The following is a 23,704-nucleotide window of genomic DNA, read 5'->3' on the forward strand; positions in this document are numbered from 1 at the left end:
CAAACAGTTTTACGTCTTCCTCTGGTGTCCCTTTCTTCTTACATAAATAACAGGCAAAATGAACGAGGGTCTCTGTTGAATGCACAGAAGAATGTGCCCAAGGGAGAGTGGTTTCAGGGTGCCAATAAAACAACTCTGGCCCAAGGTACAGAATATTGCTTCTGAGGATGATCTAAAATTGGCCAGCTGACAACAGCCCTCAAGAGACCATCTGCCAACTGAGCACAGCCAACTGTACCCACGCTTCCTCCCTGAGTCTTGTGGTGTGGGAGCACCTAGCTACCTCTAAACACATAGGGAATTGAAGGAGTGCCTGGGTTGGGGGACGATGCCAGTTTCTATTTTCTATGTACCATTTTAGCAGCTCAAATAGAACAGAATGGGACACAGAATCTGTCCCAACTCCTCTTACATGTTTTCAAGCATTTACTTAGCTAAACTGATGTAATCCCCATCTGAACCTCTGTAATCCCAGCTTCCCTAGTCTGGCAGTACCCTAGTCCCACATTGTCAGCAACCGCATGGGTGTTCTGGGGAAAAACTGGTGGGCTGGAGCCAGGAATAGTGCCAAACTAGGGAAAAGCAGAGACCCGGGACCAGTGTGCCAGTGGCCAGGAGGGGAGCCCCAGAGCCACTATGGTCAATGGCAGGGAGTGGTGGGGGGGGATCAGCATTGATAACTCCCCCCTGCCTCCCTGTCCAGCAAATTACCCACTTTTTTTTTTTTTTTTTTACAGGTCAGATCCCCAGGGTGTCTGATCAGGGAGGTGTAAGTCATATTCATATTATCAGTCTCTTGATTATTGCTCCTTTCTGATTATCTTTTCTTCTTCTAATGAGCATCTCTTTAGTAATACTACACTATCACCTACACTATCATCATTATTCTGCAGACAGGTTCTTTAGTTTGCTGCTACACATTTGGCACCACCTTGTGTAAATTACACGAAACACACTGGGAAGGGTACTGTAGAATCTCCAGGGGGTTCTGGCTGAATTTTTCCCCTTCCTCCCTTGGTGCTCCATGAATGCATGTTCCGTCAGCAAAGTGCAAATTTGGACAGTTCTGGCTAGCATGGCAGATGCACAGTCATACTTCCTTCTCATTCCACCTTCCCCACATGTGGTTTGGCTTGTACCCCTGAAGCCAGAAGGATGGAACACTATCTGCAATCTTTTGAGTGCAGAGACTACAATTGCAAGTAGCCTTTGAATGAGATGTGAAAGGAGGAGTGGAAAACCTATTTTGTCTTTCCTCAGTACACACTGGCACACAAGCCTAGGACAATTTAGCCCTTTCTTGACATTTGGAGTTAGTCAATATCTGCACAGACATCAGATGAATCATATGCTTCCAAATCTGTCTCTCTCCCAGAGATGAATTTTTGAGTAGAATGATGATGATACTGAAGTGCAGTAAATATTACATGTAAACTCCAAATAGCCTATGAAGAAAAAAAAATGAGATGGTACTGAAAAGCATCTAGCGGGCATTACTCAGGTACATTTGTACATTTGAAAGTCTTCGACTGACTGTGAGCTCAGACACTCCATGTTTGAATCAAATTCTAAGAGTACAACAGGTTCCACTGACAGTGGGATTATTTAATGACACTGCAAGCAAGCAAGCATTTCAAATTTAAATCTAATTTGTGCAACAGATTGTGAGGAAAATCAGAAAGTCACCTTCAGATGACACCAGATATAACAGGTGTGGCAATGCTGATCCATCTGGCTTTACCTCTAATAAGCACTAACAAAGTCCACTGTAAACAATGGCGGGCACTGCCTTGATCTTTTTAAATTACCTGTGTTAAATGAAACCTGTGTTTCAGGAAGGGAAAGTCAATTACCAAATAATCAAAATTCACACCATTCACAGAAGAACAAACAACTTCCAGAATAAAACAATGGGAAGCAGCAGCCATCCATTGAAAGTCATCTTTTTCTTATTACAAAAGGACAGTTTCAAGAGAGTTTTACCTTTCTCACAATGACTCCCTGTGAATCCAGAAGGGCACACACACTTATTAGGGGCCACACAGGTCCCACCGTACCTGCATCCCTCTTCACAGAATGCTGAAAGAGAAAACCAGACTACTGTAAAACACAATTTCTACTATTGTATATTTGTGAGGTGCTAAAGAAAATCATCACAACATTGTATAACAGAAAAAGAATTCAAAATGTTATAATCCAAACCATCCGTAAACAAAAGATGGATATCCAGGTAGCTGGTATGGATGGCTACCTGACTGCCCACTTGGCAAACCACCCTTTCAAAAAAATTAATATCCACCTAAGTGCAAATGATAGTGGAAAAAAATAGAGCATAATAAATGAATGGGCTCATCCTAGCTCAAGTGATCTCAATGGGAGTTTTGCAATAGCAATGCAATGAGCCACAGAGCAGTTGGTGGGGGCCATCAAACACTTGGCTGGTCACATCACATTGGCTCCTCCTCTTTGCTTCCAGCTGACAAGTTTCATTTGAAAGTCTGTCAAAACACAATAATCTCCTAAATTTGTTTGCTCATTGAAGCAGTTGCCATAAAGAAGTTGTATATTCACAAAAGGGAGAGACTCCACAGTTGAAAACAGGAGCGGAAAGGGACCAAGAGAGAATTTCCCTATCAAGATGTGGTTCACAGTACAAAATACCTTCCCTAAAAACTTATCCAACCAGTAATTATAACTAAGAAAACCAATACATCATGCCCATTCTTATAAACAATCTTTCTGCTTCTTCTCTTGCAGCTCTGCAAACAACTCCACCAAACAGAATGCAATTACACCAAAAGAAGAGAATCAGGCTTCCTAGTCTAAATCTATTCTTATTTTTTAACCCCAGTGAGAAGTCAAAAAAAGCCTGGTCCCACAGAAAGGTTTGACAACGGCTGCACTGAAAGCAAAGTGGTCCTATTGTGAAGCACATGCTTAAGAGCATATTTCTACTTCCTTCCTTAACACTCATTGCAGACATTGAGGTATTAAATGGACACTAGTGAGAGAAGCTAATATTTGAACAGAATTCAGCACCTGTGTTAATAACAGCAGCACTGCAAATTGCATCTGCAAGCTAAAATCAGAGATAGAGTCTTGGCAACTACATGTTACAAATAATATGAAGAGATTTAAAATGTTACATAACAGATGAGGTGCTTTAGAAGTTTTTTTTTTCAAATTGAAAAGTCCTAATAAGAATAACAAGGTGAATAACAAGAAATCCTGTGGCACCTTATAGACTAACAGATATTTTGGAGCATAAGCTTTCATGGGCAAAGACCTGCTTCATCAGATGAAAACCTGGTGAATAAATATCACTCGTAATTTGTAACTGCTTGACGGTGAAAGAAGCAAAGCATATCACTTGACTGATTTTATTGATAACATAATCTGTCACTCTAGCAATATACTTTGCTGGAGTTCATTCTGTTTTGGTTAGTATGTATGAGAAGGAGAATCCTAAAATAATGCATAGAAAATGGAAACAGAAAAATACAATGGATTCTGGGAACGTGGCAACCACTTGCCCAATAATAGCTGCTATTTCTTGTGTCTAGTTTAAGTAATTTTGAAGTGTCTACTCTGGTTTCATCCTGTTCACTCATGTTATAACCCATAAAATGTTTAAAGAGCAATAAAATAGGTTTGAATTCTCACTGAATATTTTCCAAAGTATGAACAAAAAATAATTTCACACAAGACAGAAAGGAATATTGAGGTACACAGGAGGAAGAAGGTAGAGTAAGACTCTAAATCTAGGAAAAACATGATGCGATTACCAAATTTTCTCATGCATTTTTTCCTAGAATATGGTGTTTTGTTCCATTCTTAGCATTCTTATGGAAAACAATTCCTAAGCAGCTAACAATTGACAAAGTGCAAACGAACACATTTAGGCTGTGTCTACACTGGAGAGGTCCCTTCTATCAACAGAACTCAGGAAGAGTCTACACACAAAGCATTCGGTGTTTTAACAGAACTCTGCTTTTGCCTCAACAGAGTTATCACTCAAAAATTTGAGGCATAACACTCTGTCGATAGAGTACTGTCACTACCGTATGAGTAGTGGTCCGCAACACAATCACACTGTAATAGTATCAACATAGTGAGGCTTTGAGGGATCCAATATGTTATTGCACTGTTGGGTGGCAAGGAAGAAAGGTGCTCCACAAACCCCAGATCATCTGCTTCTTACATGGGTGAGCAGGAGTGGGGATATTAAGGGAAATGAAAACAGGCTTCAGCAACAGCTACCTGGGGCAGGATGTGCCGTTGCCCCTCCCTGCTGGCCAAAAAATCCTCTAAAAACTCAGACCCACTGTTCTGAGTATCTTGTTTTGTTTATTATCCTTTGTTTATGGCTCAGTAAAAGAAAGGCCCGAGGAAAGGCACAGACTCTGCTAGTGGTAAGAACATTATTCATCTTCCACAGCTGGTGATTCTGCCCACCAGCTACATACCCTTTAATCATTTTAATCTGGAATGGAATCATTCTGTTAACCCCCAGAAAATAGTGGCTATGAAACCAGAGATGTTTGTTTAAAGGTTACTTTCTGTAACTGCTGAGAAGAATCTGCAGCACTATAGCCAGAGTTGATAGCACCACCTAAAGTGAAGGTAAGTCAGGACTTATCATGAGAAGACCTTGACTTCAGTCACTTGTAACTTTTCCGAACTTTAACCACTTGGGCTGAAACAAGAGCTAAGTATCTGCTGAATTATTCTAAAATTTTTCAGCTCGACATATCCTAGCACAAGATTTGAGAAAATACATTGTTCTATCCTTAGTAAAAAGCGAGTGTAGCTATTTCAATGAGACTATCTAATTCTTGTCCCCCTGAAAATTTGCCTAAATATGGTAGGACTTGGGAAAAAAATTCAGTTCACAGATGCTCAGTAGAGGCTTGTTAAAGTTTGGCGCCTTAAAAAAAAAAAAGAGAGTTCTCAAACCTTCATTGAGCATGCTCCAGTCTTTTTTTCTGCAGCTTTCATTGCTTTGTACATTTTGTTCTTCATTTACTCTTCACCTCATGTTATTCTCAATATATGACATGCTACTCTCTGATGCCTCAGAGAACCTATGCTTTAAAGAACCTTCAAAGTGGACAGATTGGAAACAAGATTATGCATTGCTACCAAACTGCATCAAGAAACTAGAGCTACATTATTTTTAATGTATGCTATGAGGAAGCAAGCAGAACATATCTTCAAATTCCTTCGGTTTACTGAAGACAGCCAAAAGGATAACTGTGAAAGAGGTCTGGCTATGTCTGTATACTTTATACCCCAGAGAAATGTGGTTTAAGAGAGAGCAAGTTTTCATTAGAGAATTCAAGAACCAGGAGAGAGTGCTTCATGTTTTATGAGCACTCTGCTTATAACTATAGCTGAAAACACTCATTCTGGTAATACAAAACATGCAAATATCAAAGATAGTCTGGTTATTGGTTTAACCAATGAATACGTTTCTCAGCAGTCACAGCTGAAGAGATTTAACTATTCAGACAGCAGAAGTCAGAACTAGTCAAACAGAACAAAAGGCATTTTGAAAATACCTGACACAAGCTTCAAAGCTGTAAAACAGACACTTGAGTGTTAAAAGTCATTATCATAAAAACCCCTGATGCAAGGAGCAAGAACTTCTAGGTGAAGAGGAACAAATTCCAGTCTATTTGCATGAGGCGTAGAAAATAAGTCAGAGCCCAAGAAATGAGGCACACCCATCGAAAGGCTTACAATGTAATATATGCAGGAAATATGGACATTTTGCAGCTGTTTGCAGTTAGGAAGTTGACTCATATTACAGACAATCAAGAGCCATTGTTTCTGGGATGAGTAACTAGGAGTGAAAGTGTACATTCACAAGACTATAGATTTAAAATTGACTCAAAAACTGACATCAGTCATCTCAGGAGGGACTTACAGTTAACTTAAATTTCCTCCATAGCTGAAGCCATCTGACAAAGCTCTGACTAACTCTGTGAATTGAATGGGCCAGTTTACCACATGCAAAAAAACAAACAAACAAACTAAAAAAAACCCAAAAAAACCCAAAAGCTGTACATTGAGTGTGTGGTCAAAGAATCACAGGCCAACAGCCTTCCACACTGTAGCATGGCAGTCATGACAGCTCTAGTGAGTAAGGTGGAAGATCTCAATGGAACATTTGGTGACAATCTCCTAAAGTCACTTTCTTTTGCTAAACATATTTATCTTTTGGAATTACCTACTCACCTGAAATTTTTGAAAGGAAGATTGAAAAATTGTTACTAATACAAATGGAGCTGTACTTTTTATGAGGGAAATTCTGATACATGGAACTTTGATGGACGAACACAACAAAGTCCTCCATGAAGTTCAAACCCCTAATCAGTGGGCCAAGGCTGAAGTTAAACAAGAAAAAAACAATTTCACACATACTCTAAATTGAGCTTTTCAGACAGACAAAATGGAAGCAGTCATAGCCCTGAGAAAGTAAAAGTAATTTGAGAACTGAATGCACCAATTAATGTACCAGAACTGAGACATATAGCTGAGATCATAAATTACCTCAGTCAATATCTATAAAACTCTTTTACAGTCCCAAAGCCATTGAATAAACACATTGTGTCTAGAGGAGCCAAATCGCAAAATCACCTGCTCAAAATATATAAAATAAAATATTTTAGTAGCTCCAGTTCTCACTGACGTGAGCAAACCCACAATAGTCAGTGCAAATTCTAGCAGCAGTGGCTTAGATGATGCATGGTTGTAGCTGAGTGGAAGCCAGCTGCATTTTGATCTTGCATAGAAACAGTATGTGCAGATTAAAAAGGTGAGTCTGAAAAGGACATGTGTATATGAACATTTTCATTTATATCTGGGATGACTGGATTAATTTATACTAACAGACCGTAAACTGCTTGTAATCCTCATTATAAGAAAACACTTCCGAGATACTAACACCTATTGCTAAGGTTAATAAAACATAACCCAAGTACTAAATATGTTCTGGGAAAAATCTGGTGGTTGCAGATTCTCTGTCAAGGACCTCAGCATCACACTCAGCTATGCAAGAGCTCAACAACATCATAAAGGCATATATGAATACTGCAGACACATGCAGATCTAAGTTAGAAAAGAGTCTAGTCAAGCTACAAAAAGCAACCTCAATGGACAGGTCGCATCAGGGATTTCTAAGTGACATTAAGAGCAGCCAGGTCACGTCTAAAAGGGTATATGGTAGTGACAGGAGACTGCTTTGTGGTTCATGGACAATTCAGTGAGTGGGTGGAATCGTGCTGGAAAGCAATTACAATACAAGTCCAAATGAAATGAAAGGAGCAATGCTAGGTCTCATCTACAAAGGACATACAGAATAAAGTATCATGATGTGACACCACCTCTGTCAGACAGCTATAGAAGATATTAGACGGAGATTCATGCAAATTCAGTGATCGTCATAACCTGGTCCTTGTGGACCATTTTGCTAGGCATATGGAAATAATATACTTGAAAGGCATAACATATCTGAGTGACCTCAAGAACCTGAAGTGCACTCTTACTCACTTCAGTATTCCAGAACAGCTATTGATGGACAATGTACCACCATTCCCTATGAGAGAATTTAAGTAATTCCAAATGAAGTATGATTTTGATCATATGACTAGCAAACTGTGGAAGGAAAGGCTCAGACAGTTCTAGAGATATTCAAGGAAAAAAACTTACAGAAGAAAGATCCATTCCTTGATCTTCTGAATTACAGGTGAACACAACTGGATATAGTCCAGTGCAACCTACTATGTGAAGACAACTCAGAACTATTGTTCCAACATTGGGGGAAAAGAACTCCACCTACAGAGTGGCCAGACGTGAGAGTAGTCAAATTGGATAAAAAAGGCTAAAGACCTTATGAACACTTACAACATACAGCACTTAGTTTAAGAGCTGCCTGTCCAAGAGTCTGCCAGAGAACTGCCAGACCTATGTTCATATCAAATTGGATGGAAAAAAAGGCTGGGCAACTCGAGATGTTGAAAGTAAATGAATTTAGCACTCAGATCATAAGAGATTGAGACTGGCAGAGGAGAGTTCAAGAGAAACCATCAATAACCACAGTTTGTTTCTGAGAAAGAACAATGAGCAGAGTGAATGCTACAAATGGCACATTCTTCACAAAATGACGACTCGAGAATTCCAGCAATTTAGCCAATCACTGCTATTAACAGTCAGCCAGTTTGGAATGCACAACTTAAATGTGGAGATGTAAAGGAATGCTAAACTGTGTTACACTATTCTGCCATTAGGTGACACGGGTTGTAAAATACATGATTTAAAGCAGTGGTTCTTGATTTTTTTTTTAAATTTATTTATTTTTAATTCAAGGACCCCAGCTTAGACAAAAGTGCAGACACCCTAACTCCCTGACTCATTATATTGTTACTTTTAATTGATTTATATCATCTTAGTTTAACTGTTATCATTGATTTTATTGTAGAAAAATTATAATTATTTGAACAGATTAAAAAAAGTTCACAGCAAATTAAAATATTGGTCTCTTACCTGATACCAAGGTGACCCTTGCGCTTGTTTTGCACCATGCTGCTTATCCAGTTGAGGATTAATCTCAGTTAGACAAGTTCAAAGGTCACCTTCAACATTCACTCTCAAATGGTCTTTATTTTAATGCTGGTGAGAGTTAGGAATCCATTTTCACAAAGGTAAGTGGCTATAAATAAAAGGACTTAAAGAATGTGTTTAGCCAGTTCAGGAAATTCACCAGATACATGCAACCAGAATTCAAGAGGCATAGTTTCATGGACACCTTTTATATCACTGTTTTTCAGGTCAATAAATTTGTTCTCTTCAGGAACCATTTCAAGCAATTCCGCATAAGTAGATAAAAAAGGATTTGTGATTCACGTCATTTCTGTACGGTGAACCATGTCACTGAATTATGTTCTGAACTAGTACAGACTCCATGTATTCTGTCATAAAACCAGGCAGTTGGCCTTGAATTTGTCAAAATTCCAAAATTTTGAAGGAGAAGCAACATGCTAATAGTCTCCTTGTGCACTCATTTCTGCCTTAGATCCACTTTCTCAATGAACAGATAAAATCACTTTGTTTGACAAGAGTATTGGCACCCTCACACCCAATAATAAGTTGGTTCAGGTGACCAAAGACATACCTGACAAGCACCCTGAACACAGTTCTCCTCAGAGAATCTAACTGCTAGTATGTGTGTGCGTCCTCTACTCTAAGGCTACGTCTACCCGTGAAGCCTACATCGAAATAGCTTATTTCGATGAATAATGTCTACACGTCCTCCAGGGCCGGCAACGTCGATGTTCAACTTCGACGTTGCTCAGCCCAACATCGAAATAGGCGCAGCGAGGGAACGTCTACACGTCAAAGTAGCACACATCGAAATAGGGATGCCAGGCACAGCTGCAGACAGGGTCAACGGGTGGAATAGCGCTTAAGGGGCAACAGCTAGCCGCTCCCTTAAAGGGCCCCTCCCACATACACTCAGCCTGCACAGCACGCGGTCTGAGGAGCCATAGGCACACAGACTCCGGGCGCCGCAGTCATGGACCCCCAGCAGCAGCAGCAGCAGCAGCAGCAGCTAGAGGTCCACCCAGCCCTCCCGGCAGGAGCAGGGCTTGCCCTGGCTCATGCCATGTGGGAGGCAGCTGACTACCTTCTTGCCCCAGGGGAGGAGATGCCCCCAGGGCAGCAGGGCTCAACCCCTACCCCTGCAGCACCCCGCTCCACCCCCCGCCTCACACACCGGCGGCTGTGGAGCTACCCCACCAGCACCAACTGGTGGGAGCGGCTGGTGCTTGGGGAGTGGGACGACGACCACTGGCTCAGGAACTTCAGGATGACCCGCCAGACATTCCTGGAGCTGTGCCAGTGGCTCACCCCCGCACTCAGGCACCGGGACACTGCCATGCGGCGTGCCCTCCCTGTGGAGAAACGGGTCGGCATCGCTGTCTGGAAGCTGGACACTCCGGACAGCTACTGATCCGTGGGGCAGCAGTTTGGTGTGGGAAAGGCCACCGTTGGGGCTGTCTTCATGGAGGTAAGAGAACCCACAGGGGGGGGCCAGGGCAGGGCAGGGCCACGCACACCCTGCTCACCCCTCATTGGGGCTGTCCCATGTGCTTTCTCTGCAGGTCGTGCATCCCATCAACGCCATGCTCCTGCACAGGCTCATGAGGCTGGGGGACCCACATGCCACTGTCGCCACCTTTGCCACCCTGGGCTTCCCCAACTACTTTGGGGCTCTGGATGGGACTCACATCCCCATCCGCACCCCGCATCACAGTGGAGGACGATACCTCAATCGGAAGGGATACCATTCTGTCGTCCTGCAGGCCTTGGTGGACAGCCGGGGACGTTTCCAGGACATTTACATGGGCTGGCCTGGCAGCACCCACGACGCCCGGGTTTTCCGGAACTCGGGCCTGTGCCGCCGGCTGGAGGCGGGGACCTACATCCCCCAGCGGGAGATCCCTCTGGGGGACACCACCATGCCCTTCTGCATCATCGCAGATGCGGCATACCCCCTCCGGCCGTGGCTCATGCACCCCTACACGGGCCATCTCTCCGCTAGCCAGGAGCGCTTCAATGAGCGCCTGAACCGTGCACGCCAGGTGGTGGAGCGCTCATTTGGCCGCCTCAACGGATGCTGGCAATGTCTCCTGACCCGCCTGGATGCGGGCCCCAACAACATCCCCCAGATTGTGGGTGCCTGCTGCGCCCTGCACAACCTCGTGGAGAGCAAGGGGGAGACCTTTCTGCAGGGCTGGGCCGCGGAGGAAGGCAGGGCACACGTGCAGCCACCCGCTGCCCCCAGTCGGCAGGTGGACCCAGAGGGGACCCGGGTCCGGGAGGCTCTGCGGGCCCACTTCGACCAACAGGCCGCGGGGTGAACTCTGCCCAGGCCCCCTACTGCCCGCCCCTTCCTCCCCCACACTCCTGCCCCAACGCCCACACCATGGAGCACCCCCCCCCCCACTTGTCCTGGACAAATGACAGCACGAACGTGTGGGTGAATGTAAACTTTTTTTTCCTCTTTACGAATTTTTTTTTTTTTGTAAATAAATAAATATGTGAAACAGAAACCAAAAAGGAGGGACAAACGTTCAACAAAAGCAAGATGTGCACAAATAAAACAATATACAACAACAAAGCAAAGAAGTGTGCGCCATCAACAAAAAAGAAAAGTAGGGAGGAGAACGGGGAGAACTATTTACATGGGGGGGACGGGGCAAACGGGGGCACCAAAAACAAACATTCAAACTATATACAACAAGGGGGGGGGGCACGTCCCGGGCCCCTCGCCCCTAGAGCCCAGCACTGGGCATGCCCGGCTGGGAGCCCCGCCGTGCCTGCAGTCTGGTCCGCGGCTGGGTGGGAGTGGGCTGGACAGGAAGGTACCGGCGCTGGCGAGTCTCAGGGGGCTCCAGGGGTCCCTCGGCACTGTGGCCCTCACGGGTGGGTGGTGGGGCAATGGCGGACGGCCCGGCGACGGCTGGAGCAGCTGGTGGTGGGGCTGCAGGAGCGGGCAGGGCGGGCGATGGCTCGGCCGGCGCGGCACGGGGGCCAGGTAATCAACCAGCCGGTTGAATGTCTGCATATAGGCCCCCCATGCCTCCTGGCGCCAGGCCAGCGCCCGCTCCTGCAGCTGGAGGTGCTGCTCTGACACCTCCAGCTGCCGGCGGAGGATGGCCAGCAGCTGGGGGTCCGTTGCCGCTGCCAGTAGTAGGCGCGGGGTCCGCCGTCTTGCCCTCCGCGGGGCCGGTCATTCCTCGGCCGAGGGGCTGGCCTGGAGCGAGGGTCCCGGAGGGCTCTCCGGGACAACCGAGGCCTCGCCGGCGCTCTCTTCCGGTCCTTCGGATGGTGCAGGTGCAGGACACAGAAGAGGAGGGGGGAAAGAAGAATGGAGACAGGCGTTAGTGTGGGCCCTGAGCCGTGGCCTTTGTCCCCCCCGCCCTGTGCTGCAGGTTCCCCATCCCCGTCCCCGGGAGATGCTGCTGTGATGGATGGGGTTCAGGGGTCCCCCTGCCCTGCACCCCGTCCCCTGGTGGGAGCGACTCTCACTTCACCCCGCAGGGTCTGAGAGCAGGAGAGCTTTCTTAGGCCACAGATGGCCAGTTTCTGGCAGGAGTGACAGCACCAGCTGTTGGAAGAGACAGTCCTTCTAACCCGTCGTGGGGAGAAGACCCCAAGGGGGGCCCCTCTGGGATGTAGCTTTCCCCCTCCTCTGGCTGGCTGCCTACCAGCTCTCCCTTCCCCTAGCCTCTACCTGTGGCCCCCGCCCTCGCCCCACAATTCCAAGCCAGTTCGGCTCCTCCCTCCTGTTTGCTCAGGGCAGACGTGTCACCTGCCAGCTGTAGCGCCAGGATCCTCCTTTGGCCCTGGGAGCTCCTCAGCTCCTGTGGCTCATACGTAGCCTGAGTCTCCCTTTGGCACTCCCCCTACTCCATCACATGCTGCTGCTGCTGCTGCGGGGTGTCCCACCCCCTCAACCCGGGGGCCCCTCGAGGTTCCGCTCCCCCCTGGCCCGGGGATGGGGCATGGCACTGTCATGCAGGGTGGGCGGGGGGCACGGGCTGATGGCTGCAGTGCTGTGAGGGCCATGGCCCTGGTGTCCTTGGGGCCATGGCCATGTGAGCGTGTGGGGGGCCCTGGACACATCTCTGTTACCCCCGCCCCTCAAGCCCCGGGGTGTCCACCAGAGAGGGGTACCTACCTGTGGGTCCGCTCCCACGGTCCGGACATCCCCGGGGGTCGGAGGCCCTGCTGCTGCTCCGGGATGGCAGGAGGAGGATCTGCAGGCTGGATTCGGCGGAGGAGAAGCCCCCCTCCTCCTCCTCCTCCTCCTCCTGCCGCGATGTCCCGGGGATGGCCTCCGGGGGGGGCCCCCGGGGTGCGGGGCTTGCCTCCGGGTCAGACTCCAGCTGCAGGGCCTGCTGGGGCTCGTCAGCCGAGGTGTCAAGGGTGGCCGGAGGGGAGGAGGTGTGCCGGGAGCCCAGGATGTCCCTGAGCTCCCTGTAAAAGGGGCAAGTGACAGGGGCGGCCCCAGATCGGCTGGCCGCATCCCGGGCCCGGGCATAACCCTGCCGCAGCTCCTTCACCTTACTCCGGACATGGTCCGGAGTGCGGGCAGGGTGACCCCGGGCAGCCAGGCCGTCAGCCAGCCGAGCGAACGCATCCGCGTTCCGCCTCTTGCTCCCCATTACCTGGAGCACCTCCTCCTCGCTCCAGAGCCCCAGCAGGTCCCGCAGCTCGGCCTCCGTCGAGGAGGGGCCCCGCTGCTGCTTCCCAGACTGGGTGGCCCTCTGGCTGGGCTGGCTGCCCTGGCTCCCCTTGGGCGGGGTCCCCTGGGGGCGCTGGGGGGGCTCCTAGCTCGCCATTGCTGCTCTGTGGTGGGCTGAGGGCTCTGCAGGCTGCCCGCGTGTGCAGGCTGCAGCCTGCACGTTGCCTCAGCTTCCTGCAGAGTCAGGGTGGGGGAGGGGACCTTTAAGGGGCCGCTCCACACGGCCACCAGTGAGCTGAGGGGCTGGAGAGAGTGTCTCTCAACCCCCCAGCTGATGGCCGCCATGGAGGACCCGGCAATTTCGATGTTGCGGGACGCGGATCGTCTACACTGTCCCTACTTCGACGTTGAACGTCAAAGTAGGGCGCTATTCCTATCTCCTCATGGGGTTAGCGACTTCGACGTCTCGCCGCCTAACGTCGAAGTTAACTTCGAAATAGCGCCCGACGCGTGTAGCCGCGTCGGGCGCTATTTTGAAGTTAGTGCCGCTACTTTGAAGTAGCGTGCACGTGTAGACACAGCTTAAAATAGCTTTGGAGAGTCAGAAAGCTCAAACACAGGATTCCAAACCTTGCCCTGGAATGCCATCTGATACCAGTGTGCGGGAGAAGGTCATGATGCAATTTACCCACTTCTGCACATGTTGCTGAAAAAACATGTGCACTCATCCAGTGTGCTTTGATAACATTAACAACTTTTACTGTCTCATCAAGTACATCTTTTAGGTCAAATGGCATCTTTCTTGTGGCTAGGTTCGGCTTGCGAAGCACACAATGTATTATGTTTGTGTATGGTGCTACAGCTGTAATTTTTTGCAACCCCATTATGCCTTTCCATCATTGCAGTAATGCCATCTGTGCACACACCATAACGCTGTCCCCTGTCTAAATTATTGCTTATCATAAAATAATCCACACACTTCAAAATCTCATCACTTTTCATTTTTGTCAGTAGCGATCTGCAAAATAGCAGATTCTCTCTTATTTTATCGCAGATGTATTGTGCACAAACTAACTGTTGAATCACACCTGACACATCCAAAGATTTGTCCCATCATCAGCTATATTTCCCACTTACTTAAATCCTGTTTGACAACTGGTCCTTCGTATCAGGTGCATCATCTGTGATTTACCTTTTAATGGAGTTTGTTCATACTGGCACATTCTTCAAATTATTAGCCGCTTCACCCTAGACAGCTTTTCTGACTGTGGAGGTCATGAAAGTGTGGAGGAACATTCGAGGAGGAAAGCATCCTGGCAGCTCAAGCCAGCCCTACATGGCAGGGCTCAGGGATGGAATGGCACCTCCACACCCACATCACTTCAGTGAGCCACCCAGCCTGTCTTGGGGTTGGGGGAGGGGGGTTCAGCACAACCCAAAACTGCAGCATCAGTGCATAAGAGAGATCTTCCTATACCATCAGAAGGGGTTGCCTCATACCCATTGACTCAAGAAGCAAGCAACAGCTAGCTACTGTTCTGCCTTGCTACTCCAGCCCTTCAGGGAGTGGGGCCAAATGGAAAGCAGAAATCTGGAGGGCCACCTGACCCTGTGTGCCAGCCCACATGTTATCTCTGGTTACTGGCATGTTTATGGGGCCCCTCAATTATACTGGCCTGATGGTCCACAAACCACAGGCTGAGAACCACTGATTTAAAATAATCTCTGACATAACTGGAAGAGCATTAAAGAATCTTATGATCAGTACCTCTGGCATCCGTATGCAAGTTCTGTAGTCAGTCCATATTTGCTACCAAAGCATGATATTCAGTGCCACAAATAGTCCAGAAAAGGTTGCTCATGAGTGCTGTTAGCACCATCTCTGTGCCAAACCAAGAGTGATATCTGATTAGCAGTGTAAACACTTAAGATGTGATATGATGGGAAATAGTGCTGAAGTTGGCTAGCTTCTACATTATCTATGACCTTTCCTAAGAGGAAGAGATTAGAGACAGGACTGCTGTTTGCATCAAGTGAGTTTATTCAGCACACATCAAACTATTGCAGATGTTGGAGTTACTGAGAGTACACATGCTCTAGGGACTCCACAGTGCCTTAGAGGCACCACCTTTAGTTGAGAGGACCAGAAGATACTGCAGAACTTCTAAACAAAATTCCTGGAGACTCAGAAGTTGCATGTCCTCCACTACACCCCTTTATGGGATTCAGATTACTTCTCTTTGTGCAGTCAGCCATGGCTCTGCCTTCTCCCTTTGGGACACTGTGTGCTTCAAGAGAATAGAGAGCAGAGAACTATGCAATCCTGTGAGCAAACAACTAGAATTCTGCCTGTCTTATTCTCTCTCATGCAGGGCAGACAAAAGCTAAGAAGGAATTGATGGTTTCTGTGAGCAGTGCTGACACAGGCTTCCTTGTGCTTTCAAGCACCTTACCGATGGACCACCTGAAACTCAGTCAGGAAAAGTGGGATGATTTGTCCTTTACTTCCCAACCTTTTTCACACAGAGCAGCACTGATCATTTTAAGGGTGCTCTGTCTTTCCCACAAAGTAGCAGAAAACTAATGTGAGGTACTGCAAACAGGAATTCTAATGTATCTATGATGCATTGGGGATGGGGATGCACAGGACTCCCAAATTTAATACAAGAATCACCATAACTAGAATATACTAATTTCAATGTAATGCCCCAATAAAACAGATCATCACATAAAACATCAGATTGATCTGAAGAAGTGGGTCTGTCCCACAAAAGCTCATCACCAAATAAAGCATTTTGTTAATCTTTAAAGTGCAACATTTCTGCTGTTTTGTTTTGCTGGAGTACAGACTAACACGGCTACCTCTCTGTTATGATGTCCCAATAAAGATTTGATCAACAGTAGATGTTTTCTAAGAGTTTAAATAGCAATGCTCACTAGACTATGAAGAAATACATCCTCACACACTCTAAAAGTCAGTGTGAAGGGTTTTTATGTGGATGATTAATGACATATCTCGGGTAATTCTTTTTATATACTTGTGCCTCTAATATAGCATAATGCACCTTCTTTCTCTTTTTTCTAGCTGTATGACTGAACACTTTGGTTATATGAGCTTCAATCAGTCCCCTTTCTCCTTCAACCCATCTTCTTTTTACTCTTGGAGAGAACAAAAAAATCTCCATTTATCTTTCACTCTTTGGGATCCAGCAAACATTTGGAGAGAGAAACATCCAACTGGAATTATTCCAAGTTGTTAGAGCTCCCTCCCTCCAATGTCACCTAAAGAAAGCAACTCCAGCAATATCAAACAGCATCTTTGTGTAAAAAAAAAAAAAAACCATCTCCAGAAGTGCTTTAAAAGCATCTGTGCAATTAGTCCACTGGGCAGCAGACCTCTCTAATCTGGCAAGCACATCAATCTGGAAGTGAGACAGAAGTACATTTTGCTCTGGGTATACATGGTGGCTTTTACCCTGACATATGTATGTGTAAGGATGATTCACACAGGTCTTCAGCAGGAGCGAATGAACTTGTGACCTCAGGGGGCCCTCTACCACATGAGCTAAAATCCATCTGACTCCCAGCCAAGGCTGTAGAGCAGAGACTTCACTCTCTCTTGTCAATGGTCTCAGTGCCTGTGGGGTTACATACATATATATTTGTGTAGGGGAAATAATTAAGATGTTGATATAGGTTCCATTAGCAGCAGGAGGTGCAACACTACAGAAAAAGAATAGATACTTCAATCTACTCAGAGTTAGCAAATAATGCAGCAGTGCTTCAAATCAAATTATAGCAGAGGAGGCTGTTAACTAAAACCAGCAAACAGAAGTTTGCCCAATGTTAATGAAGAATAGGTGCAAAGAAAGGGCTAAACAAAGGCTCCACATGTATCTCTATAGAGAGGAATACGTGGAAGAGAAAAATGAGTTAAGTGAACCACCCGAGCAAGTCAATAAACATTTTAGGAAGCACCTTAAAGTCTAACAAAATAATTTATTAGGTGATGAGCTTTTGTGGGACAGACCCACTTCTTCAGATCTGAAGTGAGTCTGTCCCATGAAAGTTCATCACCTAATAAATTATTTTGTTAATCTTTAAAATGCTACATGACTGCTTTTTTTTGTTTTGATAGAATACAAACTAAACACGGCTACCTCTCTGTTACCATTTGAGGAAGAGATTAGGATTTCATTAGCAGCATGGGTTTAGCCAGCCAAATACACAAAAGGGGATACTTGCTAGTATTACAACAATTAGTGCCAAATGCCAGAATAATCAGATCATAGCACTTGAGGAGACTAATTTAGAGAACTGGAAAAGCAAGGTCAAGGAACACAAGCAAAAGAAATTCTGTTTTCTCTTTCTCAGTACTGAAGTGTGACACAGTTATTTATAAAAGTACAAGACCCTCTCTGGTCCATCAGCCACAGGGTCAGAGTTATTTAAACACAGTCTGTAAAAGGCCAGTGAAGCTAGCTGGAGTCAGGAAAGCACAAATCTGGCATGAGAAAGTTGTGGGCCCTTAGGACAGTCCGGGAAAAAATCTCTTCCCATGTATTGGGGGTAAGAAGTAATGTAACAAGCAGTTCAATGACAGAGGATGAGAGTGACTATCCCAAGGATAATAAGCTATCTCCTTAGTTGGACATTTCACCTCCTTACCAGTTAACTCTCCATTTACTTTTTGTTTTGTACTATATATAAAACATGTGACAGTTAGCTCAGTTCAGGAAGAGACCAAAATACTAAAATGTTATAATTGTTAACCATTGCCTTATATTTACATTGGCCATAAATGTACAAAATACTTTACAAAACTTAATTACACTGCCCGGAGTATAACAGTAATGGCAGAAGACTTGAGAGGAGCCAAGATACAGGTATATAGATAGAAAGATAAATGGATAGATCAGTGGAGAAAAGATTCAGTGTGGTGTTATATGATTAAAATACGACCATGCAGATCATTATTGCTCAGTGCTAATGCTTAAATATTTCCAACAAATCTTGGGCAGAGTATGTCATGTAAGGTGTGTACAGAAAAGTTATGATTTTCTAAATATTATTGTCCTATTTATATGCAAGTATATTTTTATATGAAAAGTAATTAAAAAACGATGTACCTGTATTTCAAATGTGTTTGCTTCTGTAGTAACACCCACAGGATAATTTGTATCCAATCTGTCCAGAATACTGTACATAGATTATTCAAGCTATATGTCCCATCAAGAACATTTAACTTACAATGTACCATGAAAGAAGTTTATACACAACTGATGGACCTTCCTGACGAAATTCTAGCTAGAGTATGGGTAATTGGCTGACCTGACTCATCAAGGCATGTGATTAGACCACATGACACTAATTGCTGTTTTGTGTTGCTGCACTTTTCCACAAACTATGCTAAGGGCTTTGCTGGAACCTAGGTGGTTCCAGTCACATATCAGAAGCTATTAAAAGCCTTGGAAGCATCTCCGTTTTGGCTCTTTCCTGCTCAAATCACCAGACTATGGATTTTTACTAATGGTAGAATTCTAATCAATAATTTTTCAAATAATTTGTAAACAACCAGAGACTTAATGAGCCATGAGTTTATTTCAACAGTGCTTCAAGCCTAATCAAAGAATATTGCAATTGTTATATGAATCATTTGTTTGGTAAATTGGTTGTATGTAACACTCATCAAGTCTAGGGGTTGAATCTAAACTGGACAACCTAAAGAGGCTGCATTTCTGACTTCTTGTTAGCCAATGTGGTGAGATTGAAGTTTACTTTTGTTACAGGATTGGTAATAACCATAGTGTGGGGAGCATCTGTCCTAATTCTCAGCAACTTGTCCTGAACTAGGTATTCTCAGCTGTGACCCACTGAGGCACAATGGTATTCATAAACAGGGAGTTAGGGAAGGGATTTCCTGAGGACAATTCGTCTACATCAAATGGGGAAACACTTCCAAGTGTAGAGGTGTTGTGACAAAAGGCATTAATACAGCATATGAAGGGGCACTAGGGAGAAATGACTGGCATGAGCACAGAGAGAAATGGGCAATATAGGAAAATTGGAAGGCAAAAAGTGGAGGGGGCAAGATTATGCACGGCCTTATGAGTTTATGTTAGGGGGTATTTCGGCATTTACTTTAGGATTGAAACCCGTACGGTGCCAAGTGCTTCCACTGAGGACCACAGTGCCTTCAATACTGAAAGAAAAGGGAGCTGAGGGTGCTAAGGACATCTTTAAGAGGCACTCAGCACATAATGTTAAGTGTTCTTCATGTCTCTGTAGGGAAGAGACCTCAACATTGATGGAAAATGGTACTAGTAAAATTATTACAACTTCTTTTCTAATATTACATGTCTGCAAACTTGTTTGCACCTTTTCTAAATAACGAAGTGTAGCCACAAGCTGCAGAGTTCCCTCTAAGCTGTGTGTGGCCTGCAGTAGCCTAATAAGCCCTGCACAGAGCACAGAGGGGGGGAAGTCAAGAGTCAGAACCACCTTGATTACAATTTTTCTGACTTGTTGATAGCTGTTGGAGGGACGCAGGGCAGTTTTGTTCTGCTCTTTTCTTCTTCTCTGCTTCTCCTCATCTGCTCTGTGGCAAGGCCTCTCAAACTGTGCTCCACTTCATGGATTACCATTCTCCACCTGAGACAGTCTTGGCAGGGCTCTCTCAAGTGTCAACACTAATGCTCCACTTTTTCATGTGTGCCTTCAGCATGTCCCTATATCACTTCTTCTGGCCCCCAGTGCCCCTCTGTCCTTCCTCCAACTCAGACAACAAGATTTGTTTGGGAGGCACTGATCAGACATCCAAACAACGTGAGCAGTCCAAAGAACTTGTTGGTGAATGCTAATGGCTTCGAAGCCAGTCATGTTCGACTCTTCCAGGACACTAGTGCTCATGTGCCTATACTCCCAGGAAATATTTAGGATTCTCCTGAGGCAGCATTGATGATATTGTTCAAGTGCCTGGAAATGATGCTTGTATGTTGTCCAGGTTTCACATGCATAAAGGAGTGCTGGAATAACCACTGCATGGTATACTAGTTTTGCCTTGGCATAGATGTCCCAGTTTTCAAAGACCCTTTATCTCATGGGGAAAACCAGAGTTTGCACAGCTCAGACGATGCTGGATTTCTGCATCAGTACTCCATTTAGGCAGGAACAATCAGTTTCACCCACAAACAGGGAAATGGCGTTCTTAGAAGGGGTACTACAGAAAGGGATTGGGGCATCATGTGAGTTAATTGCGTAGCACTATTGGGGGGAAAAAAACACCCAAAAACAACCTGAGCATCATTCTGGAATGTAATAACAGGAATTTTATAAATGGGACACAAGTAGTAATTCTTCTGTTGTACTCTGTGCTGGTTACACATTTCAGGAAAGATGTGGACAAACTGGAGAAAGTTCAGAGAAGAGCAACAAAAATGATTGAAGATATAGAAAAGATAATGGAAGGAAGATTGTAAAAACTGGTTTTGTTTAATCTGGAGAAGAGAGGACCTTGGGGGGGAGACAGTAACAAGCAGTTTTCAATTACATAAAGTGTTGTTACAAGGGAGAAAAATCGTTCTCCTTAACCTCTGAGGATTAGACAAGAAGCAATCCTGCCAAAATGGTGGTTTAAATTGGACATCAGGGAATGCTCCCTAACTGTCAGGGTGATTATAAAGCTGAATAAACTGCATTGGGAGCTTGTGGAATCTCTGTCATTGGAAATGTTTAAGAGCGGATTAGACAAAACACCTATCATGGATAGTCTAGATAATTCTTAGATCTGCCATGAGTACAGGGGGCTGGACTATATGACCTCTCAAGTTCCATTCAGTCCTAGGAGTCTAAGAAAAAGGGTCTCTTAAAGATTGTATCACGAACTGAAAGCATACCTATAAAGAACAGGAGTCCTCAGACTTTTGGGTTTTTTTAAATTTTCTTTTGAACTCTAATAAAGCTGAAGTAATATCTCAGAAATGGACTCAGTGTAAAGAAAGAGTTCTGAGAACTTCCTACTGTAAAAGACAAAGGAAATAAAGTTGTCAATAAATGAATTACAACTTAAATGCATACCTGCATTAACAAAACTACTTATTCATAAACAAGGACAATGCCAACGGATTAACTTTAAAATTATTTTAATGATTTTATTCAGGTGTAGAAATCCTTTTGTCACTTATTATACTAGTAAATCCTCCTGGTTAGACCAGCTGGTTACTGGAGAGGAACTGGAAATAAACATGGAAAACCAGTTCGCTTTAACTTTCTGAATATTCAAATTAGGCCTGTCAAGACATTACCTTAAATGGATTTCTCTAAGTGACTGGTTTAAATCTTTTCTTCTCTTTTGGAGAATTTAGTTAAGGTTGCTTACTTTGCCCAATGATAAATGGTGTATGTGATCATTTGAAGACTGGATGGAACCTACCTGCCCTTAAACAAATTATTTTGCTCAATTATGAAGTTTAAGTATCAATAAGCTACTAAACTGTGCTCACAATAAACATGGGTAAGAATATACTTTGGTCTTAACTTACCATATGAGGACTGACCCCCCAGATACAGATCTACTCTCAAAGGTGTAATTTCTCTCTAAAGCTCTCCATGGAGAAGCAACAGAAAAGTATATAATGAAAGTAACCCATTTATCATTTGCATCAGTTTGTTTAAGGTCTTCTTTCTTCTTCTTCAATAATAAAATATTCATGGTTAAGAACTGTGATTATTTTGCTGTGTTATGAAGATGGTATACCCTGATACATGTAAAAGAACCCCTGTCACTGAAATTGGGGGGGTGGGGCTCACATGGCCAATCTGGTAATAATAGCAACAATTAGTAAGAGCTGGCCTCCCATTTTTTGTTCTATGTACAAAATATTTTTGGTATTCTTAAATGAATTTACTCACAATCCAACAATTTAGAATTACACCTCCTTTATCTCTCCCACAACTTTCTGATCAACAACATGTCATAACCAAGCTGTACCCATTAGATTGCAGAGGTAGCACTTCATTTATATGACACTTTAGTCAAATGCAGTTGACTAGGGACATTGTATTTCTGAATGCTGAAACATCAACTCCACACAATTAATACAATGAATCCCAGGTACTTTTAGCTTTCCATACTAATTCAAGCAAAATAATTAGTGTTTATTAACAGAGGAGCTGCTTATTTTCAAATGCATATATTACCTGTTTTTGTTAATACTACTGTCTCACAGCCAAACTCTTTTCTGATGAACAAACAATATATAAATATATTATATAAACTCACAAAATATGTGGAATGGATAAAACATGTAAATAGCAGAGATTTCTCACTTTGTTTGCTCTTGGGTAAAATACAGAGATGAAATATGGCTGTTAATGCCTCTATTGTTTTACAGTACTCATGAAGGGTATAATAAATCAATTTTCTACAATGTACATAAATAGAAATAAAATGAATTGAAACAATAAAAGGCAATAAAGTTAATAAAATATGTACCTGATATGTTATTAGACCATGTCAGAACTCTCTCCCACATTCTTAAACCACAATATCCGAAACAAACACAGGTTGAACCTCTCTAGTCCAGGACCCTACAGACCCAACCAGTGCTGAATGAGAGACTTAGCAGTGCCATGGAAGGTCAATATTGTCTGGCATATTACCAACACTTCAACTTCATACTGGGCTCTTAGAAGACATTGATGGGTCAATGAGAGCTAAATACCAGCACAGAACACTGACAGCCAGGACTGGTGGCTGTAAACAAACTTTACAGGATCATAGGAACTTGGCCATACACATGATAAATTGTTGTCCAGCAAACTAAAATCATCATGGATTATGGATGCTGCCAGACAAGAGAGTTCCATAGTAGAGAGGTTCAACCTGTAAGTGTCATGCTTCTTATGTAATGTATAATAAGGGCAGGGCTCTCTACATTTTTAGCACTTGGTTATAGGACAACAGGAATGTTATTTCCAGAGCCCTGCTACCAAACCAAATAAAACAGAGTGCAGGGCAAACATAATCCCCTGTCCGGTAGGGGAGGGGTGACTCCTTCCAGCTTCACCAAGCCCCGGGGAGCCGGCACCCACCCCCAGCCCTGGGGAAGAGGTGGCCACAGACACTCCTGGCCCCAAGCCCTGGGGAAGTAGCAGCTGTAGGCGTTCCTCGCCCCCACACCTAGTCCCCAAGGGCCTAAATATGGGACAATTCATCCCTTTTAAAAAGTATGTTGGGACACCTTTTTGGCATCCCAAATACAGGATCATCCCATCAAATATGGGATGGCTGATCACCCTAACAGGGTGTAATGTAGCATTTCTCACATAGTAGACAAAAACTGGATATACCATTTTGTAGTAAAATTCAACCCCAGTTAGAGCTACAACACTAGAAAGGAAGTCACTTTTGTTTTGCTGGCATTATTTTGAAGGACACCATACACTTTA

General features: G+C 44.4%; 1 protein-coding gene across 2 annotated transcripts in view; it reads right to left on the reverse strand.

Annotated features, from left to right (window-relative positions):
- NELL1 (neural EGFL like 1) overlaps window positions 1-23,704 on the reverse strand; it is a 465,040-nt gene that overhangs the window by 102,216 nt on the left and 339,120 nt on the right. For both annotated transcript variants that reach the window (XM_074999016.1, XM_074999015.1), the window contains exon 15: window positions 1,984-2,079. In XM_074999016.1, the coding sequence (XP_074855117.1) occupies window positions 1,984-2,079 (96 nt within the window). The remainder of the gene's footprint in view (window positions 1-1,983; window positions 2,080-23,704) is intronic.

Source organism: Carettochelys insculpta, chromosome 6, assembly GCF_033958435.1.
Source record: "Carettochelys insculpta isolate YL-2023 chromosome 6, ASM3395843v1, whole genome shotgun sequence".
In the NCBI taxonomy this organism is placed as follows: Eukaryota; Metazoa; Chordata; order Testudines; family Carettochelyidae; genus Carettochelys; species Carettochelys insculpta.